Here is an 18,729-nt window from a genome sequence, read left to right as displayed (position 1 = left end):
GTGAGTGCAAGTGCCCAACGCGGGCCCAAGGTGGGACGGGGACAGCCTCTCTCTCCACCCCAGGGCTGGCCCTTTCATGGGGCTCAGACGTTCTCTCCTGCAAGGGGAGACTGTTCTCGGGACTCCCCATCCAGCTCAGGGGTTTCTCCCTTGAGTCTGAAGCAGTGGAGGGAGCTGGGATAAACCTTCACCCTTACGGAGAAGGAAACCCCGTGACCACACGGTGAAGGATCTATTCGTTGTTTTTCTGCGATAAATCTTACTTCATGAAGTCCAGAAAATGTATTGTTTGCTTGTTCCTATTGCCTGATTCAGAGGAGACCTTCCTTGTTTCTCTGCAAAGGAGATCATCTATTGCTTGTATGACCAGCCCAGACCCTGGTCCTGGGCACGGAAGGGCACGGTCTCTAACACGACGATGTCTCCTTCCCCTACACCATGGCAAATCCCGGCAGTGATGGGCAGATAAAGATCACAGGGGGAGGGGGACAGCAGGGCCCCAGAGGGAAGGCAGTGAGGCTCGGGGAAAGCCTGGGGCACCTGACATTCTTTCCCCCAGTGTTGACTGAAGTATAATTGGCAAATAAAAACTGTACATGTTTAAGATGCAAAAGATGATGTTTTAACATACATCTATTATTAAAATCACCACCACAATTGAGCTAATTAACATTTCTATCTTTTCACTTCACCTTTTGTGCGCGGGTGTGGTAAGAACTGTCAGGATCTACTCTCCCTGCCAATTTCGAGTGTCTGTTCTTATTAACTATGGTCCCCGTGGTGTGCATTAGGTCTCCAGGATTTATTTATCTCGTAAGTGAAAGTTCATTTCCTTGGATCCACACCCCCCTGGCTCCCCCACCAGCTGGGAAATACCATTTTATTCTCTGCTTCTGTGAGTTCCAACTTTTTTGGACTCCACGTGAAAGTGAGGTCACACAGCATCCGTCTTTCTGGGTCTGGCTTGTGTCACTTAGCGTTGTGTCCTCCAGATTCATCCATGCTGTTACAATGGCAAGATTTCCTTCTTTTTTGAGGCTGCATAATACTCCATCATATATATACATATATGTCCTATTTCCTTTATCCATTCCTTGGTTGGTAGACTTCCATACTCCTTGGTATGGAAACTTAGAATGTTTCCGCATCCTGGCTATTGCAAAGAATGTGGCAGTGAACGTGGGAATGAACAGAGGTGTCTCTTCAAGATACTGGTAACATTTCCGGGCCACCTGGGTGGCTCAGGAGGTGAAGCACCCTCTCCCTCTCTGCCCCTCCCCCACTCTCTCTTTCTCTCTCAAAATAAATAAACCTAAGGACAGAGATTTTTTTAAAAGGTACTGGTATCATTTCCTTTGGATATATATCCAGAAATGGGATTGCTGGATCGTATGATAGTTTTATTTTTAATTGTTTAAGGAATTTCCATACTGTTTTGCATAATGGCTATACCAAGTGCATTCTCACCAACACTGCACAAGGGTTTTCTTTTCTCCACTTCCTAACCAATGCTTGTTATCTTTTGTCTTCATGATAATAACCACTCTGACAGGTGTGATGTGATATCTCATTGTGGTTTTGATTTGCATTTCCCTGATGACTGATGTCGAGCATCTTTTCATGTACTTACTGGCCATTTGTATGTCTTCTATTGAGAATATCTGTTCAGGTCTTTACCTGTTTTTCAGTGAGGCTATTTGTTTTCTTGTTGATTTGTTAGAGTTCCTTATACATTGTAGATACTAACTCCTTATCAGAATCATGACTTACAAATACTTTCTCCCATTCCATAGGTTACCTCTTCATGCAGTTGATGGTTTCCTTTGCTGTGCAAAAGCTTTTTACTTAGATGCAACCCCATTTGTCTATTCTGCTTTTGTTCCCAAGTGCTTTTGGGGTCATATCTGAAAAATTGTGTCCCAGACCAATGTCAAGAAGCTTCCTACCTATGTTTTCTTCTAGCAGCTTCACAGTTTGGGGTCTTACATGTAAGTCATTAATATACTTAGAGTTATTTTTGTACAAATAAAAACAGCACGGTATACAAAAGAGACTATTCTTTCCCCATTGTGTGTTCTTAGCACTTTTGTTGAAGGTCAGTCAGCTGTAAATGTGTGGATTTATTTCTGGGTCCTTGATTCTGTTCCATTGCTCTATATGTCTGCTTTTGTGCCAGTTGGGATGACTATATCTTTGTAATATGTTTTAAGTCAAGGAGTAGGTCTCGAGTTTTGTTTTTGTTCAGTATTGCATTGACTCTCAGTATCTTTTGTGGCTTCACACGAATTTTAGGATCCTTTCTTCTATTTCTGTGAAAAATGCCATTGGAATTTTGAGAGGGATTGCATCAGATCTGTAGATCGTTTCGATAATGTGGTGTTTTAACATATTAATTGTCCCAAGCCGTAAACACAGGATGTCTTTATATTTATTTGTGTTTTCTTTCATTTCTTTCAATGTCTTATAGTTTTCAGTATAGAGATTCTTCGATTCCTTGGTTAAATTCAGTCCTAAATATTCTATTCTTGTTGATGCTAATGGAAGTGGGATTGTTTTCCTGTTTTTTCAAGTAGTTTGTTGCTAGTATACGGAAATGTAACTTTTTTCTGTACATTGACTGTGTGTCTTGCCACTGTACTGAATTGCTTATCAGTTCTAACAGTATTTTCGTGGAGTCTTGAGGGTTTTCTACATATAAGATAACCATCTGCAGAGACCGTTTTACTTCTTCCTTTCTGGTTTGGACATCTTTTATTTCTTTTTCTTGCCTAATGATTCTGGCTAGGACTTCCAGGACTATACCGAATGTAAGTGGCAAGAGTGGGCATTCTTGCCTTTTTCCTGAACTGAAAGGAAAAGCTTTTAGCTTTTCACCATTAACTGTGATGTTACTTATAGGTTCATCTCTTATGGCTTTTACTACGTTGAGATACTTTCCTTCTAGACATAATTTGTTGAGAGTTTTTTTTTTTTTAATCATAAAAACGTGTTGAATTTTGTGAAATGCTTTTTATACATCTATTGAGATGATCCTATGATTTTCAAAATAATTTTTTAACATTTATTTTTGAGAGACTGAGACAGACAGAGCAGGCGTGGGGGAGGGGCAGAGAGAGAGAGGGAGACATAGAATCGACGCGGGTTCCAGGCTCCAAGCTGTCAGCACAGAGCCCAGCACGGTGCTTGAACTCAGGAACCTCATCTGCTCAGGTGAGATCATGACCTGATCAGAAGCCAGATGTTTAACCGACTGAGCCACCCAGGCGCCCCTAGATGATCTGATGATTTTTATCATCCATTCTGTTAATGTAGTGTATCAACTTTATTGCACTGCATACATTGAATCATCCCAGGGGCAAATCTCACATGTTCCTTCTGTTTGCTAGTATTCCATTTTAGGATTGTTTTAATTCTATGTATATCAGAGATATTGGCCTGTAATTTTGTTTTCCTGTAGAGTGCTTATTTGGCTGACCTCACAAAGTGTGTTTGCAAGTATGTTCTCTCCTCTTCATTTTTTTGGAAGCCCTTGAAATGGTTTGGAGTTAATTCTTTAAGTGTTTAGTAGAACTCACCAGTGAAGTCATCTGACTTCTTTGTCGGGGGGCGAGGGGTTGATTAACAATTAAATATCCTTACTTGTTATCGGTCTGTTCAGATTTTCTATCTCTTCAAGATCCATCCAGTCTTGGTAGATTGCATGTTTCTAGAACTTTATTGATTTCTTCTAAGTTATTCAATTTGTTGGGATATACTGTTCATAGTAGTCTTTTTAAAAATATCTCTGTGCTATCAGTTGCAATGCCTCCTCTCACTTCTGATTTTGAGTCTTCCCTTTTTCTTAGTCTACCTAAAGGTTTGTCAATTTACTTTATCTTTTGAAAACATAGCTCTTAGTTTTGTTTTCTTTTCTATTTTCTATCTTCTATTTATTTCTTTTCTAATTTTATTATTTCCTTTCTTCTGCCAACTTTGGGCTTCTCAAGGTATAAAGTTAGGGGTTTTTTTTATTTTAGGGTTTTTTTTTTATTTGAGAGCTTTATCTTTTTCTTGAAGTAGGAATTTATGACTATTAACTTCTTTCTCAGAATTGCTTTGCTATATCCCATAGGTTTTACAATGTGTTTCCATTTTTATTTCACTCAAGATAATTTCTGATTTCCCTTTAGATTTTTCCTTTGACCCATTGATTGTTCAAGAGTATGTTGCTTCGTTTCCGTTATTTGTGAATTTTCCAGTCTCATCCTGTGAACGATTGCTAGTTTCATACCATTGTGGTCAGAAAACTCAATCCTCTCAAATTTGAGACTTGTTTTATAACCTAATACATAATCTGTGCTGGAGAATGTTTCGTGACCACCTGAGAAGAATGTGTGTTCTGCTACTGTAGGATAGAATGTTCTGTATACATCCATCAGGTGTACATGTTAGATATGCAAACTCTTCGGTTTAGAATCTTGTACAAGCCTGCCATTTCCTTATTGATTTCCTGTCTGAATGATCTACGCATTGTTGAAAATGGGGTATTAAGGCCCTTACTACTATTGTATTGTTACTATTCCTTATTTCAGTTCTCTTATTTGTCTTCTACGTTTAGGTGCTTTCATATGGGGTGCATGTACGTTTATGGTTGCATATCCTCCTAATTCCACTTTACCCCTGTATAGTAACTTTCTTTGTCTCTTGTTACAATTTTTGACTTAAAATCTATTTTGTCTGATATAAGTAGAGTTGCTCCTGGTCTCTTTCAGTTACCATTTGCATGGAATATATTTTCCATCCTTCTACTTTGAGCCCATGTGTGCCCTTAAATGTAAAATGAATCTCTTGTAGGCAGCATACAGTTGGATTTTTTTATTCATTCAGATATCCCACGTTTTTTATTGGAAAATGTATTCCTTTTACATTAAAGGCAGTTATTGATGGGTAAGGACTTACTATTGCCATTTTGTTCATTGTTTTCCCACTATTTTGTAGTTCCTTTTTTTTCTTCCTTCTCCTACTATCTTCCTTTGTGATCTGATGATTTTTTTGTAGTGGTATGCTTTAACTTCTCTTTTTATCTTTTGTGTTATCTACTATAGGTTTTTTTTTCTCTTTGTGATTTCCTTCTGATTTTTTTCTTTGTGAGGCTTATATTAAACATAACAGTCAATTAAGCTAAGAAATCTATTTCTATCACATATAAAAACTCTACACTTTTTCTTCTCCCTCCCCACATTTAGTTATTAATGTCACAATCTCCTTGTTTTTATATTCTGCATACATTAACAAATGATTGTAGCTATCGTTATTTGTAATACTTTTGTCTTTTTTAATTTATGCTACAGTTAAAAGTGATTATATATCACCACACAGTATGCTATCGTCTGAATATATGCATCCCCAAATATTCATATGTTAAAATTCTGACCTGTCAGGTGGTAGTTTTAGGAGATGGTGAGGTCTTGAGAGGTGATTAAGTCTTTAGGGCTCTGCAAGGCAATGAGATTAGTACCCTTATAAAAGAGAGCATAGAGAGCTCTCTCACCCTTCTGCCGCATTACATGAGAAGATGGCTGTCTATGACAAAGCAGGCCCTCACCAGAGATGAATCTGCTGGTGCCTTAATACTGGACTTTCCAGCCTCCAGAGCTGTGAGAAATACATTTCTCTTGTTTATAAGCCACCCACGATGGTATTGTTGTCATAGCAGACTGAATGCACTAAGGTACCATATTTAGAGGATTCTGAATTGGACTATACATTTACCTTCACCAAGGAGTGTGTGTTTTTATGTTCCTAATTAATGTCCTTGCTTTAGTGCCCTTGAGGAACTCTTTTGCTTTTCTCATAAGGCAAGTCTAGTGGTGGTGAATTCCCCCCAGCTTTTGTCTCAGAAAGTTTTTTTTTTAATGTTATTTATTTTTGAGAGAAAGAGCATGAATGGGGGAGGGGCAGAGAGAGAAAGGGAGACAGAGAATCCCAAGTAGGCTCTGAGTTGTCAGTGTAGAGCCCAACGCAGGGCTCAAACTCACAAACTGCAAGATCATCACCTGAGCAGAAGTCAGATGATTAACCAGCTGAGCCACCCAGGAGCCCCTGTCTTGGAAAGTCTTTCTCTCTCCTTCATTTTGCTGGGTATAGTATTTCGACTGGCAGTGGTTTGTTGTTTTTTTTTTCCTTTCAGTGTTTCGAATATATGACCCCACTCTACCCTGGCCTACAATATTGCTAAAGAAATCCACTATAAATCTTACAGGGGGTTCTTTGTATGAGACTCTTTGATGCATTGTTTTTCTCTTACTGATTTCAAAATTCTCCTTGTCTTTGACTTGAGAATTTGAGTATAACGTGCTTCAGTTTAGACCTTTTGATGTTCAGCCTGTTAGGGGTTATTTGGGAGCCATGAACCTAGATATAGATTTCCCTCCCCAGATTTGGGAAGTTCTTGGTCGTTATTTCTTTAAATAATCTTTCTCTTCTTGTTCTCTGCTCCTTCTGGGACTTCAGTAATAGGTACATTGATTCACTTATTGTTTTCCCAGAAGTCACCGAAGCTTTGTTCACTTTTTCATTTTTTCTTTTTCTTCTAACTGGGTAATTTCAAACAGCCTGTCTTCAAATTTGCTCATTCTTTCTCCTAAGTGACCAATTATGCTGTTGCCGCTACTGAATTTTTCAGTTTGGTCACTGTATTCTTTAGTGCCAAGATTCCTGTTTGATTCTTTTTCATGTTTTCTATTTGTTAAACTTCTCATTTGGTTTGTGTATCGTTTTCCTGATTTCATTTAGTTGTGTCCTTATAGCTCACCGAGCTTCCTTAAGACTATTATTTTGAGTTCTGTGTCAAATAGTTCATGAATCTCCTTTTCTTTAGGGTCAGTTGCTGGAGCTTTATTAGTTTCCACTGATGTTGTCATATTTGCCTGACTTTTCATGATCAGTGCAACTCTGCATTGGTGTCTCTATTTAGAAGAGCTGATACCTTCACAGACTGGTTTTGGAAGGTAAATACCTTCTGCAGCCTCCCTGGGGTTATAAGGCTGCCTCCAAGATATGGTTGAACAGAGCTGGAGCTGGGTTTCACGGCTGTTGCTGGGTCCGCAGTTGGCGGTTCCATTGCCAGGGGTATGAACGGATCTCATTTCTGCTGGGTCCTTGAGTACTCTCCCACTAAGTTAGGCTGATTCCTAGATGGCCAAGACTGCCTGTAGACTGCAGCAGAATGGCACTGGAGCTGGGGTCACAGGACTACTTTGGCAACAACAGTTGGGTCTGAGCTCAGCAGGCCATGATGCTGGGGCATAGAAGGGGATGGTTCCTCTCAAGTCTCTCGGCAGTAGGATCTAGATGCAAGACCATGAACAAATGAGACAAGATTTGAGTCCCCAGAAAGACGAGGCAGCTCTAGGTCTGCAGCTGGGCTCACAGTCAGTGAGTCTTCTGCCAGGGCATGTGCCCGCCTTTTCAAAGTGATCCTCCTTGGTCTTGGGCTCCAATGGGATTGTGCAATCTCCTACCCAGGTCCCAAAGCTTCCCCGCTTTTATCTATGGATGGCTGCCAAATACTTGCTTCTGTGGGAAACACAGGTTGGAGAACTCCTATTCCATCATCTCACTCATGTCATTTTTCTTTTTTTTTTTTTTATTTTTTTAATGTTTATTTATTTTTGAGACAGAGAGAGACAGAGCATGAATGGGGGAGGGTCAGAGAGAGAGGGAGACACAGAATCCAAAGCAGGCTCCAGGCTCTGACCTGTCAGCACAGAGCCCGGCGCAGGGCTCGAACTCATGGACCGTGAGATCATGACCTGAGCTGAAGTCGGACGCCCAGCTGACTGAGCCACCCAGGCGCCCCTCATGTCATTTTTCTAGTACACGGCACTAAATGCATCTGCGGGTGTGTTTCAGTCTCTATCAGTTCACACACACAAAGGGGTTTGTTTTTACCAACACTGAAAACCTTAGAATAAAATATTTATTTATGTATTTCACAAAAACTTTTAGTGACACATATGCACAGCCCTGTACGGGGTGCTGAGAATGATGGGAAAGCATGGGAGGCAGCATTTCTGTGCTCAGAAAGCTCATGATCTAAAAGGGCCTCCAGGGGCGCCTGGGGGGCTCAGTCGGTTAAGCATCCGACTCTCGATTTCGGGTCAGGTCATGACCTCACAGTTCAGGAGTTCAAGCCCTACATCAGGCTCTGTGCTGACAGCGCGGAGCCTGCTTGGGATTTTCTCTCTCCCTCTCTCTCTGCCCTTCTCCTGCTTGCGCTCTCTCAAAATAAATACACAATAAGTGAATAAATAAATAAGTAGGCCTCCAGCAAACCCAGTGTACAAGAAACATCCACCTAACAAGAGCCCAGTTAAATAAATGTCCAAAGTTACCAACAGTGGTGTAAGCAAATACCACACTGCCTGCCAAGGAGCTGGTAATGCCTTCAGGAGACAGAGAGCAGGAGCTAGAGGAGGCAGACGTGTAGCGGGGCCCAGTGGCAGGAAAAAGACCCCATAGTTGGAAGCTGCACCAAACACTCCAGAAATAGGACATCCCAATGTTGTGCCAACACAGAGGGACAGGTTAGGGTAATGGCGTGGAGCACATGCTTTGGGGCCAAATAGCACGTGTTCAGACAAATGGCCCCAAACTCCGTTCTGCTGCCTACTGGCTACTTAAACCAGTTTACAGCCTGTAAAACAGGGATGATCCTAGAACTTACTTCACAGAGATGTTGACAAGATGACCCAAAACACTACACGTAAACATCTACCGCATAGAATATACTCGGGAAAATTTTAGCCACATTTAAAACAATACAAAGTCCACGGTGACCAAGATACTTGGGCAATGGGAAATAATCCACTGTTCTCTATAAAGCTCATAGGTCTGGATTACTTCTCCCCACCAGCCTCATGTGGAGAGGGACAGTACCGCTTGCTCACTGCTGGATCTCCTTTGTCCTATCCAGGCCCTGGCACATAGTCGGCATTTTAAAATTTGCTGAATAGGGGCGCCTGGGTGGCTCAGTCGGTTGAGCGACCGACTTCGGCTCAGGTCATGATCTTGCGGTTTGTGAGTTTGAGCCCCGCGTCGGGCTCTGTGTTGACAGCTCGGAGCCTGGAGCCTGCTTCGGATTCTGTGTGTCCCTCTCTCTCTGCCCCTCCCCCACTCAAGCTCTGTCTCTGTCTCAGAAATAAAATAAACATTAAAAAAATTTTTTTTTAATTTGTTGAATAAACGAACGGCCCCTCATCTGGAGTGTCTAAGCAGTTTATAAACATGCCAACTTTGCCTCCTCTGTCTTCCCGTTACCCATTTCTCAAACCTGTACTTCCTACCTCTATTCACTTAGTTACTTAATTCATTACTTAATAAATACACACTCAATATTTACGGAATGTCTCTTAAATGCCAGGCACTGTTGTAGATCCAGGGGGGCATATGACAAACCTAAGAAGCCCCTGCTCTCACAGAACATCTATTCTAGAGGTGGGAAAGTAAACAAGCAAATAATTTGGGATAAACACTCTGAAGAAAAGTAAACATCATCATCTCTCGCCCCTGCCTTCTAATCAGCCTCTCTGCTTCACATCCGGTCTCACGGACGTCTACCCACCGTCATAATGCTCCATCGAAGTTACAAATTCTAACCTTACCGTTCTCCTACTTGAAGCCTTTCCATGGCTCCCTGTTGATGATGGTAATACTGCAGCTTTTAGAAGAAACCCACAGCTACTTACCGCCCATGACGCGAGCCCTGCATGCCTCTCCGACCCGAGTCCTCCTCACTCGCTTCCTTCCAGAACTCCGTCTCAGCCCCCCTGAACACCAGTGCTATTTCTCCACTTCTGTGCCCTTCCTCCTTTCTTACCTCCTCCACCATGTCTCGCCAGGTACAGACACCCTTGCCTGGCTGACTCCTGTTTTCATTCAGTTTTCTCAAGGATCACTCTTTCGGGTACGTGTCACAGCCCATCCCCCTCACCACACACTCACACACACACACTCACCGGCCTCGCTGGCCCTTCCGCCCTCAAGATGCCCGTGTGTGTTTCTACTACCGCACTTCCATTCCGCACTACGTTATTTTGCTTCCTGCTTCTGCTCCCCCAGCCGTCAACTCTTTGCCAGCAGGTACCTTTTTTTTTTTTTTATTCATCTTAGAAGTCTAAGGAGAAGGAGACATTTGACAAGTGTCTGTTAAGTTTTTTAAATGAATTTCTATTGAAAGAAATAATAAAATGAACAGAAAACAACAGCCATGACTTTTGAAAAACCGAAGAATCCTTGCTCTGTGTTCATCTCTGGCTAATTTATTTATTTTGCAGCTCCTGTCAGTGGAAAATCTGGTGAGTTCTCGTCTCTTTTGCTCTTCGGGTGTCCCTGGATAAGAATGTCTCCCTAAAAAACACGAGGCGCTTGCAATGTCTGTCTGAGGGTCTCCAACAGCTCCTGTTCTCGCCGAGACCAGAGGGGGTGTGAAAGTGTCACGTGCTCTGCTGGCACCACCCAAGGGCCAGGACAGCCACACGCCCCCCCCCCCCCCCCGCCCCGCCTCTCCCTGGAAGAACTAAGAAATGCACGAGCGGCTCCTGGCCTTCGGTAGACCCTGAACTTAACCCTACCGCAGACGGAACCCACTTGACCATGCAGGACGTCCTCAACTCCACGGCAAACGCGCAGGGCTTGGGATAAGGTTTTCTCCCATCAGCAAGCTCGAAGAACGTCTCTGTAAGCATCGCACTGCGAAGACGCGAGCAGGAATACTACGTTCTCTACACATTCAGAAGTAAAATCCTGCAGGAAATGTTCCTCCTCCAGAAGAACATCCAGCAACTAGGCCCTCAAAAAGAAGAAACGCACCCAAAATAGGAATTGGGGGAGAAGACATATTATCTGTGTCACACATTTTCTTAGTTCTGACTCCCACCACCATTCCCCTGGGTCAGAGAATGTCCTGAATATTTGAGGATTCGCGAACGGCAATACAACCGCTCTCCTTGGCCGAAATCAGCTGCCCTGGGATTTCATCCTTGTCTGGCTCACTTCTGGATTCCAGCAAACGACCTGTCCGTTCCTTGCTCTGCCACAATCAGCTGTGACAAGAGTCTCTGGGCATCTGAAACGTCATCTGTGACACGAAGGTGTTAGACGAGTTAATCCCTCAGGCTTTACTCAGTGCCAAAACCTTCAGAAAATAGGGTTTATCCCGTGAGAGAAAGTGCACACCTGTGATGCGCACAGCTCCCTGGGAGGTCCCCATGAGTCGGTGGACGTGATGAAGTAGGAGGGCAGGGGCGGCCTTCTCTAGCGCCCGTAAGAAGCCAACTGGCCATTGATCCCACTGACACTCGGCGGCGAACCCCACTGCTTACACTGTCGGCTTGAAATCATTTCTCTCAGTGCCATCCCCTGGGGGCTCCAATCCACAAACAGCCGTGAGCAACCACTGACCCTCCCGGGAGGCTTTCCTGGGGATCCCCCCAAGCCTGGTCCTCGGGTCCGTCCCACACAGACGACTGCGGCGGGGACCACAGGCGTCCCCATCTCAGGCTCTGTCTCTCTCTTCCTCAGAAGCTGCGGCCAAACCCGTGATTTCCCTCCATCCTCCATGGACCGTCGTCTTCACAGGAGAGACAGTGACCCTGACTTGTCACGTATTGCACTTCCACGCTCCAGAGAAAATAAAACGGTTCCTTTGGTACCTCGAGGGGAGAATGCTACGCGAAACCCCAGGAAACACCCTGGAGGTCCGTGACTCCGGACAGTACAGATGCCAGACCCAGGACTCGCTCCCAAGTGACCATGTGAGCTTGACCTTTTCTTCAGGTGAGAAAAAAAGAAAAGAAACAAACCACAGTTTCTTTAGAAACCACACAGTTACCCTTGGGGCGCCTGGGTGGCGCAGTCGGTTAAGCGTCCGACTTCAGCCAGGTCACGATCTCGCAGTCCGGGAGTTCGAGCCCCGCGTCGGGCTCTGGGCTGATGGCTCAGAGCCTGGAGCCTGTTTCCGATTCTGTGTCTCCCTCTCTCTCTGCCCCTCCCCCGTTCATGCTCTGTCTCTCTCTGTCCCAAAAATAAATAAAACGTTGAAAAAAAAAAAATTAAAAAAAAAAAAAAAAAAAAGAAACCACACAGTTACCCAGAAGCTGCCTATATTTACGGAATAATAATCTATACAGATGAGACCCAGAGATTTGTTGCTCAGATCCAAGAAAATTGGAGAAGCAAATTATTTGAATGGTTTCTGAATCTACGTATAGTTTTGATTTTTTTAATTATTTTAATTTTTTATTTTTTATTTTTTATTTTTGAAAGCGAGACAGAGTGAGAGTGGGGGAGGGGCAGAGAGAGAGGGAGACACAGAACCCGAAGCAGGCTCTGGGCTCTGAGCTGTCAGCACAGAGCCTGATACGGGCTCGAACTCACAAACTGTGAGATCACGACCTGAGCTGAAGTTGGACGTTCAGCTGACTGAGCCACCCAGGCACCCCACACGTGTAGTTTCAAACTTATAAAATTTATTTGGAATAATAAGCAGCATGAGGATTTTTCAGATGGACAGGCAGGCAGGCAGACAGAGGTACAGCTGACCCATGAATGCCACGGGGTTGAAATGCACGGGTCCCCTTCCCTGCAGACTTTCTACGGGACAGGACTGTAAATGTATTTTCTCTTCCTGATGATTTTCTTAATAACATTTCCCTCCAGTTTACTTCCTTCCAACAATACGGTCTATGATATAGAGAACATACAAAATACGTGTTAATGTCACAAAATGCGTAATTCTCAGATTTTCCACTGCATGGGGGGTCGGTGCCCCACCCCCATGTTGTGCAAGGGTATAATGTATACAGACAACAAGAAAAAAAGAAGAAACATTTCTCTTTTTCCCTGTGTCCTAAAGCCACCTGTTTTTGTTTTTTGTTTTTTTATGTAAAGAGATTCTGATTTATTTTGGTGTAATTTCCTTCTGAATTAAAAAGAAGAAAAGTGAGAATCCCAAGCAGGCTCTGCCCTGCCAGCACAGAGCCCAACACAGGACTCGATCTCACCAACCGTGAGATCACGACCTGAGTGAGATCGGGAGTCTGATGCTTAACTGACTGAGCCACCCAGGCACCCCAGAAAGAATAATAAATAAAGCCACCTGTTTGAATTCGAAGCAAGTTATGATGTTCTCTGATTTCATGAACAAGGAAGCGGTATGGTAACAAGGAGAAAGTAAGATGCTTATCCTCTCTGAGCTGGCAATTCCCCTCTTAAGAATTTACCTACTGGAGGGGCACCTGGGTGGCTCAGGCAGTTAAGCCGCCGACTTCAGTTCAGGTCATGATCTTACGGTTCGTGGGTTCGAGCCCCGCGTCGGGCTCTGTGCTGACAGCTGGGAGCCTGGAGCCTGCTTGGGATTCTGCGTCTCCCTCTCTCTCTGGTCCTCCCCCGCTCACACTCTGTCTCTCTCTGCTTCAAAAATAAATATTAAAAAAAAAAAAAAAAAAGAATTCACCTACTGGAATCATAGACACACTCCCCCCAAACTGAAAGACGCTGAACGGTCAAGAAAAGAAAGCTCGTTAAGTAAATTACATGGCATCGCACTGAAGGGAAACTTTGCGGCCGTTAGAAGGCAGGTTCGGTAGCGAGACCGACGGCCTAGAGAAGGGTTCGTAGCAGAGTAGGTTGTCAAATACGCAAACACTGCTGCAGTTTCATAAAGAGAACACGGCAGACTCTCACGTACGTGCCCATGGAAAAGAGCACCCGACACGTGCACGTCCACATCTGGGCCGCGAGGCGGGAAGGGATCTGTACTTACATTTCTGCTTTCCGAGTCTTCTCAGGACACGTGTTCACTCTAAAATCAGAATAAAAGCGGATTGTAGTTATTTTATGCGTTCTTCTCCCCCATCCCAATCCTAGAAAATCCGTTGGGGACACTAATCAAGAGAAGGCACCGAGTGACCAGGCTCGCGTTGTCTTGCAGCGAACCTGATCCTACAGGCTCCCCCCTTCGTGTTTGAAGGCGACTCTGTGGTTCTGAGATGCCGAGCAAACGCAGAAATCACTCTGGATACCACGACACTGCACAGGCGGGGCGAGGTCCTGAGCGTCTCTGATGAAAGTTCCGACTTCCGCATCGAGCAAGCAAGTCTCAAAGACAACGGAGACTATCGCTGTTCCGGATTTAAGAATGGCTGCTGTTCCTACTCTTCCAACACGATCAACATCGAAGTCCAAGGTAAAGCCTTCGTTATCTGCGAGACGGGCTTGCTGAAAGGACGCTCCCTGAGGCAGCAGAGGGTGAGAAGGGTGGGCTGGGATACCCCCGCACCTCAGGGCTCACTCCTGCGAGCATCGGAGGAAGCGCAGGAGTGCTTTGAGCTGAAGGGGGTTGCGGATGGAAAGCAGCCTCCCCCCTGCCTGCTGTGCATCTTCCGCGGCTGCTGCAGACGGGCTGCGTTTCTCTCCAGAGCAGTTCCGGGCCTCACTGCTCTGGGGACCATTGTGATCCTTCTCTAGAGCTGTTTCCACGTCCCGTGCTGACAGCCAGCCTCTCACCAACCGTCTCTGGGAAGTCAGTGACCCTGACCTGCAAGACCCAGCTCCCTCCGCTGAGGTCGGACGTCAAACTCTGGTTCCGCTTCTTCAAAGACGACCACATGCTGCAGTTGGGCTCGGAAAGCTTTCTGAAAATTTCGACCCTCACCACGAGGAGCAGAGACCCGCCGTATTACTGGTGCGAGGTCCAGAGAGGGTCTTCCGGCGTCTGCAAACAGAGCCAGAAATCCCAGCTACACGTGCAGAGTGAGTGTCAGCGGGTTCTGATCCGCCAGGACCCAGGGACGGGGCAGGAGCCAGGCAAAGCCGCACATCAGTGCTTGATTGTCCTGCTGGTCAACTGGAGCCCAGCCCCTCCGGCTTCTTCGGGCCTTGTACTGCCTCCCAACCAATCTCTTGCCCTACCCGCTTCCTGCCTCCTCCCCAAGTCACCTGCGTGGGTCTGCTCAGGCTGCATGGCCTGCACGCAGAAGTGCATTCTCTCACAGCCCTGGGGACTATGAGTCCAAGATCAAGGAGCAGTAGGTTGGTGTCTCAAGAGAGCTCTTTCCGTCCTGCAGCTGGCCAGCTTCTCGCCGAGTCCTACCTGGGCTTCTTTCCTCTGCTGTCATAAGAGCCCCGGTCTGACCTGATTAGGGCCCCACCTATAGCCTCCTTTAACTTGAATTACCTCCTCAAAGGCCCCGTCTCCAAATACAGCCACCTCTGGGGTTAGGGCTTCCACACAGGCATTTTGGAGGAACACGGTGCAGCCAGTGATGTCCTGATGTCTCTGCTGTCTCCCAGATCTCTGAGCAAGGGTGTCTCTCTATCTGTCGTGGGCCTCGTGCTCTGTCCAGCCCAGGACCATCACGCCCTTCGATGTGTCCGCAGCGTCTCTTTCCTCCCTCCCTCGTTCTCTGTCCCTCCCTCCCTGTTTGTCTCCACCTCTCTTTCTCCCAGGGATGCAGAAGTATCTTTTCCCAATTAGCAGTTAATTTTTGACAATAACCAACACACATATCCTCGTAAGATACAGAGATGGGTAATAACATCGTAGCCACTCCAGAGATGTAGTCAGGGGTGAGGAGGACCCCCGAAACCACCACTCCTTGACCAGGGCACTCAAGGCCCTTAGGGATGTCATGGCTGCCTAACCCAGCCCGTCCTAAGGAGACTCTTCATTCAGCACTGGGCCAGTACTCAGCAGGCAGACCCCAGTCCTGGCCTCTGGAAACTCACAGGCCTCCCATCCTGTTCCTGACCCTGTTCTCTCCAAGGGAAACAGAGGGGGTCAGGATGGATGCGGGGAGAGTGCGGGGACAGAGGAGGGGATCCTGGAACAGTGTGTGAATCTGGAAGGGAAAGGACGAAGGCTGGTGCACTGAGCCCAGCCCCAGTGAGTGGAGAAGCGGAGAACAGGGACTGAGCAGAAGACCCCAGGGCTTGGGCAGGTGGGGGCAGCTCCTCCAGGGTCACAGGCAGAAGGAAGGAACAGGGAGGGGTAAAAGAAGGGACTTCTTCCACCAGAGCATCATTTACCCTGGAAAACGGGAGTGGGGTCACCTCAAGGGGGGCGGATGGGGAGAAGGGGGCGCGTGGAAGGCAGGGGCTGAAGCCCGGCCAGCACCGGAAATGTGCAGGGAGGAGGCCCAGCACCCCCTGACTGATGATTCTTTCCCTCAGTCCCTGTGTCTCGTCCTGTCCTCACCCTCAGCCCCCATGGGGCCTCGGTTCCTGAAGGACATACAGTGACGCTTACCTGTAAAGCCGAGAGTGGCTCCTTCCCAATCTTGTACCAATTCCTTCGTGAAGAAGTCGTCATCCAGAAGATGGAGCCCACTCAGGGCATGAAGTCCGTCATGTCTCTGAGGGCAGAGCATTCTGGAAACTACTACTGCACCGCGGACAACGGCCTGGGTGCCCAACGCAGCCTGCCCGTGTACCTCACTGTGACTGGTAAGTCCTGGGCTTGCGGCCCTCCATCCTCGGCCTCCTTCCCCCAGCCCTCCCGTAGTGCGCTCCCGCCTCCAAGGCCCACCGATGCTCCCGGGGACAGCTGCCTGCCTCTCTGCGCCTGGTCGCTGGCACAGTGCAGGCGCCATCAGAGCCCGGGACGTCTGCACCGCAGCTCCCCTCCCGGCCCCACCCGAGGAGCCCAGTGCTTTCTCGTGCCCACCCCTCGTCCTGCGAGGCCCCATCCTCGCACGTGCTCTCAGTAACTGCAGAATCAGTCCCGGGGCCCAGAGGTGACGTCAATTATTGATCACCACACACCTTGATCACGTGGCTCTCGAACGTCACGTATGGATCCCAGCGGGGTACAGAGCCACCAAAGGTACTCAGCCCGCGCGGCGCGATCAGCGTTTCCTCCGCGGGCGCCGGGGAGCAGGAGTGCAGGGGAGAGCGAGTCTGGGAAGCACGGATGACCCCGCCGCCCGATGGCCTTAAGGCCCCCAAAGTGACAAAGGCGAGTGTCGAAAAAGTTACGAACCTACCCGGTTTCTGCGGAGCCTCGAGTCTCAGCGTTGTACCGTCGACACAGAACCAGTTCCGGGCGCACCTTTGGGGGCGGGGGTTGGGGGGGGTGTACTCATGCGCAGTCCGGTCCCGGCGCAGGACCCGCGCAGCCTCAGTTTCCGCTTCTGGAGAAAACACACAACCAGGCTGGCGACGAGCCAGAGTGCAGCCGCTCCCGCAGCTCCTGCGCAGAAGGTCGTACGGAACTGGGCCAGGGAGCCCCGACGGAGGCATCGGACCAGGAGGGCAGGGGCTCCGCGCTGCGAACACCCAGAGGCCCGAGGACATCGGGCAGTGACGTCACCGCAAGCGCCCGCCGCGGCGGAAGTGCCTACGTGACGGCGCATGCGCTCGGCTAGCGCTGCGCGCCTTCTGCGGAGGCCTGAGGCGAGCCCGGCCCGGCCTTGCGCACGGTTCTGGGGGCGACCGGCGGGTGTGGATCGGCACCCCGGCCAGCCCCGGGCCGAGGCCCACGAGTACCTGCGGGCCGTGGGGGCAGGGGGGCACCCCGATCTGCGCTGCCCGGGACAGGACTCGAGGAGAGCTCACGGGGGAGCTGAGGGCTGGGAGAGAGCCTGGGACCCGGGCGGAGGCAGGCGCCGAAAGACGCGCAGCGGCAACGAGGGACCCGTCCAGGACCCGGCGGGAGGCTGGCGGTGCAGACTGCAGCGAGCGTGGAAGGGCCGAGGGGCGGAGGACGGGCGGCAGGAGGCCTCAGACCCATGCTCAGGGCTTGGGCCTTATTCCAAAGGGAGCTCCGGGCTCCGCGATCGGGACTCACACCGGAGAGATCACTCGGGCCGCCGGGGTGACGAATGGATGGCAGAAAAGAGAAGAGCCCGCCCTGGGAGCCGCCAGGAGCAGAGCAGAGGCTCCAGAAGAGAGGCCAGACAGGACCTCAGGCCAGCCCCGCCGAAGGGGAAGGGCCCTGAGCACCGTGGCTCGTGGGAGGAGGCGCCCTGACCCAGAAACCGCAGAAACCAAGGGAAGAACGTATTTGAAGCAGAAGATGTGGCCACTTCGTACAAAGCAGAGCTGCGAGCTGATGAGAGACAAGAACTGAGTCACCTCCCTTGGGTTCAGCCACAAAGAGCTGCATGCAAAAGCAGGAGACGCAAAGGAGAAAAGGGAGTCTGGGTGTGACCGCTGCCTCGCTTACCAGCTGTGCGGTTGACTGCTTTGGGCTTCAGTTTCCTCTTCTGTAAAATAGGGGCAGTAATAGCCCCTGCCCCATTGGCTTGTTTGATAATTAGTGCTTGCATGCATGTGTTTACAAATTATACACGACAGACACCCGTACAGTAGATGCACATGTGACAGCGCTATATTCTCATTATAATCGCAAACGCGGAAGATCAACGTTATAGATTGGTGGCGATAAGGCAAAAAAAGCAGGTTTTCACAGACCAAAACAGGAGTGTGAGGCAAAGAAATGGAGACAGGAAATGTAGGCCCCTTCTCTCAGAAATCCGTCCACAGGAGAAAGGGATGACGGGGAAGAGTACACAAATGCGGAAGCTTTTCTGTGGTTGATTTTTTTAATTTTTTGAAGTTTATTTATTTTGAGAGCAAGAAAGAGAGCAAGCAGGGGAGAGGCAGAGAGAGAGGATCCCAAGCAGGCTTCATCAGCACGGAGCCCAGCATGGGCCTCGAACCCATGAACCATGAGATCATGACCTGAGC

At 47.8% G+C, this 18,729-nt stretch overlaps 1 protein-coding gene and 1 long non-coding RNA gene across 2 annotated transcripts in view; one reads left to right on the top strand and one right to left on the bottom strand.

Moving 5' to 3' along the window:
* FCRL5 (Fc receptor like 5) overlaps nucleotides 1–18,729 on the top strand; it is a 40,502-nt gene that overhangs the window by 212 nt on the left and 21,561 nt on the right. Inside the window, 6 exon segments of the mRNA XM_086694842.1 lie at nucleotides 10,317–10,337; nucleotides 11,563–11,817; nucleotides 13,973–14,227; nucleotides 14,460–14,485; nucleotides 14,487–14,793; nucleotides 16,213–16,485. Of these exon segments, the coding sequence (XP_086550968.1) occupies nucleotides 10,317–10,337; nucleotides 11,563–11,817; nucleotides 13,973–14,227; nucleotides 14,460–14,485; nucleotides 14,487–14,793; nucleotides 16,213–16,485 (1,137 nt within the window).
* On the bottom strand, nucleotides 12,488–17,076 carry LOC147572226 (uncharacterized). Its single transcript, XR_015246459.1, has 4 exons — nucleotides 16,804–17,076; nucleotides 16,289–16,394; nucleotides 13,805–13,843; nucleotides 12,488–12,723 (listed from the first exon to the last, which is right to left on the bottom strand). It is a non-coding gene; the product is annotated as an uncharacterized LOC147572226 (long non-coding RNA).

Source organism: Puma concolor, chromosome E4, assembly GCF_028749965.1.
Source record: "Puma concolor isolate L17-30 chromosome E4, mPumCon1.1.hap2, whole genome shotgun sequence".
NCBI classification, from domain to species: Eukaryota; Metazoa; Chordata; class Mammalia; order Carnivora; family Felidae; genus Puma; species Puma concolor.
Note: the sequence above shows the minus strand (reverse complement) of the source record. Positions and strands in the feature narration are given on the sequence as shown.